The sequence below is a fragment of the Podarcis cretensis genome, assembly GCF_951804945.1.
Source record: "Podarcis cretensis genome assembly, chromosome: 5".
In the NCBI taxonomy this organism is placed as follows: domain Eukaryota; kingdom Metazoa; phylum Chordata; class Lepidosauria; order Squamata; family Lacertidae; genus Podarcis; species Podarcis cretensis.
The window spans coordinates 57,146,159-57,157,164 of NC_137174.1; the positions used below are offsets into that span (position 1 = coordinate 57,146,159).

The window sequence follows — 11,006 nt, forward strand, 5'->3', positions numbered from 1 at the left end:
AACAACAACCAGTAGTACTATCATTTAATCTCAATCTGTGATCAAAGAGAATAAAGCAATGAGACACTATGGACTAAACATAAAAACACTTTAGTCACATTCCAGAACAGCAGAATATTAATACAGACCTGTAGTAGTAAACATTATGGATGATTTCAAATCCACTGTTCACATGAATCAAGTCTTTTGTAATGCTGCTATAAAATCATGAGAGATACCCCATTACTCCAGAATGGGAGAATATATAAAAATAAATCGAGCATTTTCCAATAAATATAATTCTGCAAATACATATGGTGAAAGAGATACACAACGTGGTAATATCTATTACTCCAGGACCCATGTACATTATGGGAACAAGCTGCAATATAAGACATAGCAGCATGATTACCATATCAGCATTATTATTTTTTATGTCAGTTGATACTACTGTATACATGAACCATTGTCGGCAGCACATAAACTCATTTGAGCATCCAAGTTTTGTACTGGGTCGAATTGGTTTTGCAGGCTTTCACAGCACACCCTTGAAAAAGTTGAAATTAGGTCCCAGAAGGATGACCAGCTGCAAGTGTCTTTACATTTGAGTGTGACTGTCACAGACGTACATTGGAGAGTTCTCATGAGAAATAGCACAATCCAACTGCTAGAGCAGCTATGAAACTATTAAACACACACACACACACACACACACACACACACACAACAGACTTTCCTTAAATGACAATAAATACACCTGCACTTATGCAGCTTTTAAAAAAAGAAATTAAAAGTGAAAAATTTCCTTTGGCATAAAGCTACTTGCAATACAATATAGATAATTTCAACACCACATTGATTTGTTTGGGTGTAACTAATAACTAGAGGAAACTTTCTAGGAGGAAGCAAACAGGCCTTTCCCCATGCCTTCCTTATCTTCCCTTTTCGCCCATTAAACAACTTGTTCAGTTTTCAAGCTACTAATGCTGGACTAGGATTAGTGCCACAATAGGAATAAAGATGGTGTGCCCAGAATCCACTCAAGCCTCTTTTGCACCAGGCAAAGACTTTTCCGTATCTTATATTTATTTTATTTATTAAATTTATATACCATCCTTCATCCGAAGATCTCAGGACGGTTAACAAGATAAAAATACAATATAGAAAAACAAAATAAATAGTTATAACGGAAACAAAACAATAACCCTCTGATCCCACAACCACATTTAAAAGGCCCTGCTGTGATGCTGTGTCTTGTCAATCTACTGATTTTATTGGGAGGAAATCAACATCAGATTCTTCTGATCGTTTCCCATCAGTGCAAAAATTTCTGCCTGCCAGGTGGAATGATTCCCTCTCTCTGCATGCTGTTCTGTGGGTTTTCCTGAACCAGATTTGGGAGATGGAGGGGGCACATGGGAGAGCCCTCTTGTACTAAAAGGGAGCCCTTGACCTGACTTCCACTTACACACCAGATGGACTGAATCTGGGCTGTTGCTTTTCATTCTCATAGGATTTGTTAGCTGCACTGAGAACAGCAACACTGAAGGGTAGGGTACAGTGGTACCTCCAGTTACGAACTTAATTCGTTCCAGAAGTCCATTCTTAAGCTGAAACCGTTCCTAACATGAGGCGTGCTTTCGCTAATGGCGCCTCCCGCCAGTGCGTGACTTCCACTCGTATCCCAGGGCAAAGTTCTCAACCGGGAGCATCTACTTTTGGGTTAGCGGAGCTCGTAACCTGAAGCGTTCGCAAGGAGGACAGTACGTAACACGAGGTTCCACTATATAATTTCCTCAGTAAATGGCGGCTAGCCTCATTGCTTCTCAGAAAGCAACTTCTAATAAATAGCTGGGAAAGAAACCGACATATGATCCCCCAGCATCAGACAAAACTACTACATTCAGCATTCAGTTTGAGGTAAGAATGCCACCTACTGGTTCCTGGTGCTTCAAGATTGACTTGTTTTGACCCTACTTTGGCTCACAAGATGAGGCATGATCAAAAGAACTGGGAACTATTGCTGCTAGTGAAAGGAAGGGAGGATTATCTTGGCTGGAATGCAGGCTTACATAAAAGTTAAAATGTTGAATTCTTAAGTTACTGATAACGGCTTATCCGAAAACTGCATTAGTTATAGGTGAATTAACTCCAACACAAGATGTTTGGAGAGAGATCAAGAGAAAGGGGAATATCCAGTTAACACTAATGCTTTATTTTACAACCAAGAGAGAAAAACATAAAGGCATTTTGTTTTTGCAAAATCATACTACAAGGAAACAGGTAAAGATGGACTCAGCCAAAATGTCATGGAATTACCACATACAGAACTCCAAGTAAGTTTTGAAATTCATGCCCCAGAGCTTTCATCAACCCTACATGCAAGAATGCAAAACCAGACAGAAGAAGATGCTATAGTCACAAACTTAAATGAGCCTCTATGACTTAATTTGAAAGATTTTGAAGTACAGTGGTATCTCGGGTTAAGTACTTAATTCTTTCTGGAGGTCCGTTCTTAACCTGAAACTGTTCTTAACCTGAAGCACCACTTTAGCTAATGGGGCCTCCTGCTGCTGCTGAGCGGCCAGAACACGATTTCTGTTCTCATCCTGAAGCAAAGTTCTTAACCAGAGGTAATATTTCTGGGTTAGCGGAGTCTGTAACCTGAAGCGTATGTAACCTGAGGTACCACTGTTTCTTACTTTGTCTTACTCACCATGAGACCTTACAATGCATTGAACATGTTTGATGAGCTCTGCTCCTCCAGGCCAAATTGCTCTTAGAAAGCTGCAGAAAGGGGCCAAAGTTTCACATACATCTGGCACATACACCAAGAGTTTGTGGCAACTGCCGCTGGTCAGCACATGAACACTACAACAAAGGCAGTTGCTACTAGGCTAAGGCTCAAGTTTCCATATTAGAACATCAGTTGTCCTCCCAAGCCATTCCTGAAGAAGTAGCACTCAGTCAGTACTATGAATTGCTGCCACACTGCAATCCAGTCTTATTGAGGTTATGGAAAGTTGTGTTCTACATGCTCCTCTTTTCTCCAAGAAATACATTAAAGAGCATATTTTCCTCCATCACCATATCCAGCATGGAACATAGTTTTGAGGTGTTACCCACTATAAAATCCCAATCTCCATGAATTCCTTTTCCCATTTACACTACCTATTACAATGTTTTTTGTCAATACTTTACCAACATATCCCAAACTTTTTTTCTGTTTACAAATTCATAGTCAGATAATTATTAAAACAGATAACTTCTTTCTACCTCTTTAGAACTGTATGAAATCAGTAGTTTCCTCTGCAATGTTCAAATATCATCCACAGCTGAAGCATTCCTTCTGAATCCAGCTTACGCTACTCGCAACACTTATTTAGTGCCTTACTAAGGTCTTATTTATTGCAATGCTAAGGTCATCTGCTTAAAACTGTGCCGACCTCCATAAAAAGGCACATGGAGAATAAGGCAAATAAATTTGAATCAAACCTAACACATGCTGCTCTTTGTGCTTGCAGATTTGCACTTCCAGATAATCTAAAGAGTCTGACGGCCATACATCTCCACATCAAATAGACAACTGCAGTTTCCATTACAATGGCAAAACCAAGTTCAGAAAGTATCAAAAGTTGAACTAGATTCTGGCTCTTTACAATGAATGTGAATTAGGGTCTTTCAAGAGTATATTCTATGAGGCTTGAAACCCTGCGGTTGACATGTTTAAGCACCATTTGAAAATTATCTTTACCCAGGTTTTTATTTGAGATCTGTTTTACATTGGGGTACAGTGCACACACCACTTTTTAGTACTGCACAATGTAATGATTTTACAGTTATGTTTAATTTAGATGCTTGTTTTATTGATTTACTACATAAAGGCACCTTCTGCTCCAGATTGGAATAAGGGTTGGGTACAAAAACATCGAAATTATAATAACTATTATTATTACAAATGAAATTTCAGTTCCAGCATGTGAAATTTAGCTACATGCACAAACAAGAACAATCTCTATGCCTCCCCAGGGCCTTTGCTTCTCTGTCCACACCTTTTATTTATCGATCTAATAAAATTTATATACTGTTTAATTGTATATGAAACCTCCAAGCAATTTACAAAAAATATAAAATATACGTTTTGTTGTTTTTTGTTCTGTTTTATGGTATATTTATTTGTGTTTTTAACAGTGTTGTAAGTCAGTTAGAGACCTTGGGTAACAAGTGACTAACATCTAAAAGAAAACGAAAAAGAATTTATTATTATTAATAATAAAACTCAAAGTTAAGAACAAGTTTAAAGAATCTGAAAATGAGTAAAATCAGCAGTTAAAATTATACATTGTAAGCTAAAATTACAGACTTCACCTGTCTGGCTAGACTTCCCTAAACAGGAGAGTTTTTAGCACATGCTGAAAAGAATACAGTGAAGGTGTCTGCCTAATGTCAATGGACAGGGAATTCCAGAGTGCAGGAGCTACCACACTAAAAGATCAATTATTTACAAGTGTAGAACAAACATAATGTGGCACTTGCAAAAGTACAGGTTCCATGGATTGAAGTGGCTGAGTGGGCATATATGGTGTAAGGATATCCTTTAAGTAAACTGGCCTCAAGCTGTTAAAAGTTTCCTACCAACTACACAGAACTCCTATGTTTCTCTCCCATTCATTCATCCTTCATCACATGCCTGAATGGAAGCTCTACCTGCTGCACCCCCGCCATATTTGGCTCTCCAGCTTCCCACACCCTCCAACAATACTGACTTGAGCATCCTGTCTTTGTTCCCAAATTGTTAACAACAGGACAGACCCCAGCCTAAGTCCTGTGCGAATGTTTTTCAAGTCACTTATCTCACAAACGTTATAGTGTTTGGCCGTGGGCTTTCTCTCTTCCCCCTAAGCTTTAAACCTTTGCAAATGTTTTACGGCATCATAACAAACATCCAAGAGAGATTGTTCAGGACAGGCAGTTTTCAGCCTGTTACCTAAAGTCTACTATATGTATTTCATCCAAAAGACTCAAGGCTGTAAACATTCCCCTCTAACCTAAGTTCCAACAAACTAAAACAGCAATTCAAAACAAGAACCTACATGTTGGTAAGACTCTACAAAAGTGATTGTAGAATGTCAGCTTATGCAAAGGCCTGCGTTACTTTTAATTTCTATACAGTACTTAGCAATGCTTTGTAAATTATAAAACAACATGGCAGATGTCTGTGCTTAAGTACAGTATTGTAATGGTATGACGCGCAGCAAAGGTGTTAAGCTCCTAAAATAAAGAACCTCAAATATCTAACTGGTCAAGAATAATAAGAGGGAAAAACCTGCAATCATGCTTCCTAGAAGCTGCCCTAACAGCCCTCCTCTCTGTATCTCTCCAGGAATACCTTGAGATCCCTGTATATGAATATATGAGACCCCTGTTCACTTCAGTCTAAGCATGTGGAAGAGAATGGAGAACAAGTGATTTCTGTTATGATTAAAATGGAAAACTCTACAATAAGAGGACAGTTTTAACCCTGGAATACCCTCTCTCAATAAAAAGCCACCAAGCACCACTTCTTATTTTTAGGCATCTGTTCAAGACTTTCTTGTATCAACAGGTCTCTTCAGTTGATGGATTTTAAGAGATTGGCCAGTTATTTACAAAGTTTCTGTTTTTATATTTTTCTTATCTTGACTGTGATTTAATATTAGTTGGACAATGCTTAGATGCCTTCTATAGGATTTTGTGGTTTATAAATAAATAATTTATATTTTTATAAATATAATTATAAAATATAATAATTTAATATTTTTATAAATAAATAATAAATAAACTTTATCTCCACTCAATTTTATCTAAGACCCTCTTCCTTGACACACTAGCAATGTGGTTCATCAGTCACCACTTGACCACAAATAGCCAGTAATTAGGAATTGGGCAAGGATGCATAGAAGAAATAAACTGCCATGGAAGGATCATTTGCTAGTGGGTGGCACCTACCTCTGTTATTCACTCCATCTCAAATATTTTAGAGCAAGTGTGGGGAACCTTTGGCCCTCTTGATGTTGATGAACTACAACTCCCATCAGCCCCAGCAAGCAACGCCAATCGCCAGGAGTGATGAACGCTGTAGAATCATAGAATTGTAGAGTTGGAAGGGACCACAAGGGTCATCGAGTCCAACCACCGCAATGCAGGAATCTTTTTGCCCAACATGGAGCTTGAACCCACAAACCTGAGATTAAGAGTCTCGTGCTCTACCAACTGAGCTATCTGTTTGCCCAAATATTACTCACAGTTGCCTTAAAGATATATCACAGAATCATAGAATTGTAGTATTGGAAGGGACCCCAGAAGTCATCTAGTCCAACCCCTGGCAATACATGACAGATGGCCATCCAGCCTCTGCTTAAAAGGAGGAAGAAGAGTCCACCACCTCTCGTGGGAATCTGTTCCACTGTCAAACAACTCTTACTGCCAGGAATTTCTTCCTGATGTTTAGTTAGAAACTCCTTTATTATAAATTGAATCCATTGGTTTGAATCCCACCCACCAGAGCAGAAGAAAACAAGTTTGCTCCATCTTCCATATGATAGCCCTTTAGATATTTGAAGATGGCTATCACATATCCTCTCAGTCTCCTCTTTACCAGATTGAACATACCCAACTTCCTCAACCATTCCTAAGGCTTGGTTTCCAGACCCTTTATCGTCTTGGCTTCCCTCCTATGCACACATTGCAGCTTGTCAATATCTTTCTTAAACTGTGGTGCCCAGAACTGGACACAGCACGTCAGGTGTGGTCTGACCAAGGCAGACTAGAACGAGACTATTACTTTTCTTGATCAGGACATACATATATACCTTCCACATGCATTAGCAAAATCTGTAAGGTTTGTAATGCCCCAAAAGTTTATGGCATAAACTATTTGTTCACTGAAACTGAAAAGATAGAATGGTAAAAGCATGTTCAAGCAAATTTAAACCCAGTATGTTAAATCAAATACAGGAAGTCAGCACAAAAAGAAAACACGTATACAACATTCCCATATGGTTGATGGAATTAACAAAAGCAAATGAAGCTGAACAGGCCTTGCTCCTATTACCATCAATCCCCTTACCTCTTTGATATGGCAAAGATTACAATTCAGCTCCCCCATAAGAGAATTGCCTTCCAAGATCCAGATACAAAATAAATGCCTCTTCCACAAAACCACCTCCCTGTTCCAGATTTTTGAACTTTCACTAATAATGCCAAACTCTTCTCCTCCTCCTTTTCCAAAAAAGTTCCACTCTTTCCCAGAGATATGTTTGCAAAAAAGAGCACTCTGTGGTATCTTCAAAACCAGTTTATTACATACGAAAACAAAAGATTACATATGAAAACAAAAAAGGGCAAAAGAAACTACTTCAACAAGTAACATGCAAAAAAACAAATTCCAAAAGAAGGGGAACAACACAAACTGCATTTAGCAGAATATAGGAGGAGAAACACTAAAATTTGAGACAAATTACCCTTTTTGCGATAATCATTTATTTAGACCACGAGAGAGCACTCATTAAAAATTTGGATACTCATTATGTAGCCTCTAATTCTGTGTCCTAGACTTTAAGTTTAGCGACCTTAAGGTCAGAGATAAAATGCCTAGGGAGAACACAATGTTCGCCCACTAGTTTCTGTAGGTTTCCATTTACCAAGTTTGAGTTGCATCCATTCATTCTTCCGGGAAGAAACTATCCTGTTTGGCTTACATACTTGTTACATCTAATGAAAACTCTTATCTAGGGCAAGTTTGATTGCTGTTTTAAAAGATGCCACTATATATTTGGTTGCCACACATGTAAATAGTTAGCATTCTGGAATTAGGACTGCTTCACACATGACATTTTTCTTACTCAGGACCACTTTTCATGCCATACTTTATACTCAGCCACACAGAATACACACCACCTTAAGGACACCTGTCTATTACCTGCAGGTTAGCCCTTCAAAATAAACAGTAGGATCAGCTGAATAGGGACTTGCACCCCATAGCGGCAAGCTATACTATCTATGCCTGTACATCCTTCACAAGAGAGGTGTTTTGTGTGTGTGTTGTATATACAGTGGTACCTCGGGTTACATACGCTTCAGGTTACAGACTCTGCTAACCCAGAAATATTACCTCGGGTTAAGAACTTTGCTTCAGGATGAGAACAGAAATTGCGGTGTGGCGGCACAGCGGTAGCAGGAGGCCCCATTAGCTAAAGTGGTGCTTCAGGTTAAGAACAGTTTCAGGTTAAGAACAGACCTCCGGAACGAATTAAGTACTTAACCCAAGGTACCACTGTACAGGTATGTAAACCGAAGTGCAAAACACCACATGATATAATCAGCCCACAGAGTGCCAGAGGGTGAACCCTAGTTGCACTTCTACACTCAGGGAAGCAAATGTATGAAATCAGGAATGACAACTTAACATGCACATTTCGTTTTCCCCAGGAAGGCTTAATGTGCCAGACATTTTCTACTGCGAGAAGCACAACATCCCAAGGATTACACTTTTGCCACAACAAATGACCCCACCAGCCTTTCCAACAGGGATGCCCCTTCATCTCCCTCAAGCCCTTCGCCTCGCGGGCCTTTCTGAGCAGCCGACCCCGGACCTCCCCTCAAGCCCTCCCCGCAGCGGGGGCAGAGGCCTCTCAGCTGCTCCTTCCGCAACCCCCTTTGGGCTTCCCCGCCCTGCCCTTCACTCGCCTCACCTCAGAGGCCCGAACCCCGGAGTCCCCCCTCCCCACCCTTTGGCCCCTCCTCCCCGCCCCTTCCTTCCTACCTGCGCGGGCTCCACGCTGGCCGGGAGCCCCTCGGGCAAGGCCTGGAAGAGGAGCAGAGCCATTGCACCGAGGAGCCTCCTCTCCATCCCCCCACCCCACCCCCCGCTCCCCAGCTCTCTTCACCCGGCGACTGTGAAGTCTGACCCGTGAACTGGTGTACCCCGGGAGGCTTGCCCGCCTACGGCATGCTCCCCATTGGGCAGGAGGAGGGCCTTCCTTTCTTTCATTGGCCGCCTCCGCTGCTCTTTAAAAGACCGCCGCAGAAGCAGAAGACATGAGGCGTAGGTTCCGCCCTCTTGGGCGTCGGCCAATGAAAGGAGCCGCGAGGCGGCCATGTTAAGTGTGGCGGAAACTGTTGGGCAAAGCGAGAGAATCCGCCAACTATAAAGACATTTAAAGGGGCAGCAGATTGAAAACTCAGGAGGAGAGGAGTGCGCAGGGTCCTTTTTGGGGGTTCGGCCTTCCGCACCGCGGCGGGATCTTTTGATAGGTCCAGAACCATCAGACATATTGGCATTGTTAGTGAAGGATAGGCAAGATTAAAAAGGCAGCTGCTCTAGACTAGAGTAAGATGCTCATTCACACGCCGAACATGAATCCTTGTCCTGCTTCTCAGCACACGCGGCACAACTCCCACAGCCGACTCCATTCAATTCACTTCCTGAATCTCCATGACCCAAACACTCACCCAAGCATCTTCTGATCCTTCCATTACCGGTGACAATCACAGCATTTCTTGGTTGGAGAGAATCTGCAGCCTGTCTTTATGCGCCCTGTGTCTGAATGCACCTGCCTCTGAAGCAACCTTGGTTTTTGGCGAGAGAGGCATCTGCCTTGTGGCGGCTTCAGTGACTGAGGAGGTGCATAAAGGAGAGGGAAAGGCGGGTCAAGCTGAGAGCATGAGCCATCCAGCTGATAATAGCATTCATTTCATGAAGGCACCAGATCACCATGCCAGGAAGCTGAGGGACAGCTCTGCCAGTGGCTCACCATCCAAAATGTAGTGGCCATTCTGAATGGTTTGAAGGAAAGAAAACTAAGCTATTCAGCTGAAACTGGATCATCTGAATGCACAACTAGTTTCAAACAATCTCAGAACTCTAGGAGGCACCAAAAAATATAATCCAATTCATTCAACCGCTTAAGTGGGCTGTTTCATACATAATTACTGTACATCTACGTTAGCCTTCAGTGCTATGCTGTACCATTCATATGCTCAATTTTTTATTATTTTATTTAGTATGGCAGTTGCTCACACACACTGAGGTGAAAATGCATCTCTTGCTGTTTGTACTGAGACAAAGGTACAGTACGTATGAACTAGCTGTCCCAGAGATTCATAACAGATCTAATCCTTCATTTTCTCCTCCCAACAGTGGTTCATTTAGGTAATTTTAGGCATTAGACAATGGTCTCACATGAGGAGGGGGAGGCTCTTTAGATGTAATATGTATTACTTCACTTACTTAAAATAATCTTGTGTCCTCCCCATTACAGTGGTACCTCGGGTTACATACGCTTCAGGTCACAGACTCCGCTAACCCAGAAATATTGCCTCTGGTTAAGAACTTTGCTTTAGGATAAGAACAGAAATTGTGCAACGGCAGCAGGAGGCCCCATTAGCTAAAGTGGTGCTTCAGGTTAAGAACAGTTTCAGGTTAAGAACAGACCTCCAGAACGAATTAAGTTCTTAACCTGAGGTACCACTGTAAATGGTAACGTGCATTATGGAGCACCTCTTCCCAGGCCATGTAATAATAATAATAATAATAATAATAATAATAATAATAAATTTTATTTATATCCCGCCCTCCCCAGCCGAAGCCAGGCTCAGGGCAGCTAATAACAATAAAATAATAAAGGTAAAGGTAAAGGTACCCCTGCCCGTACGGGCCAGTCTTGACAGACTCTGGGGTTGTGCGCCCATCTCACTTAAGAGGCCAGGGGCCAGCGCTGTCTGGAGACACTTCCGGGTCACGTGGCCAGCGTGACATCGCTGCTCTGGCGAGCCAGAGCCGCACACGGAAACGCCGTTTACCTTCCCGCTGGTAAGCGGTCCCTATTTATCTACTTGCACCCAGAGGTGCTTTCAAACTGCTAGGTTGGCAGGCGCTGGGACCGAGCAGCGGGAGCGCACCCCACCGCAGGGATTCGAACCGCCGACCTTTCGATCGGCAAGCCCTAGGCACTGAGGCTTTAACCCACAGCGCCACCTGCGTCCCT

General features: G+C 41.8%; 1 protein-coding gene across 2 annotated transcripts in view; it reads right to left on the reverse strand.

Annotated features, from left to right (window-relative positions):
• Positions 1–9,624, reverse strand: part of WBP1L (WW domain binding protein 1 like) — a 49,379-nt gene extending 39,755 nt beyond the window's left edge. Inside the window, exon 1 of one of the 2 annotated variants that reach the window (XM_079977490.1) lies at positions 9,472–9,624. In XM_079977490.1, the coding sequence (XP_079833616.1) occupies positions 9,472–9,495 (24 nt within the window). In that variant the 5' untranslated portion in view covers positions 9,496–9,624. Of the gene's footprint in view, positions 1–8,782; positions 8,928–9,471 lie in introns of those variants that run through there. The other variant, XM_079977487.1, reaches the window with a different exon arrangement.
• Positions 9,625–11,006: the final 1,382 nt, after the last annotated feature.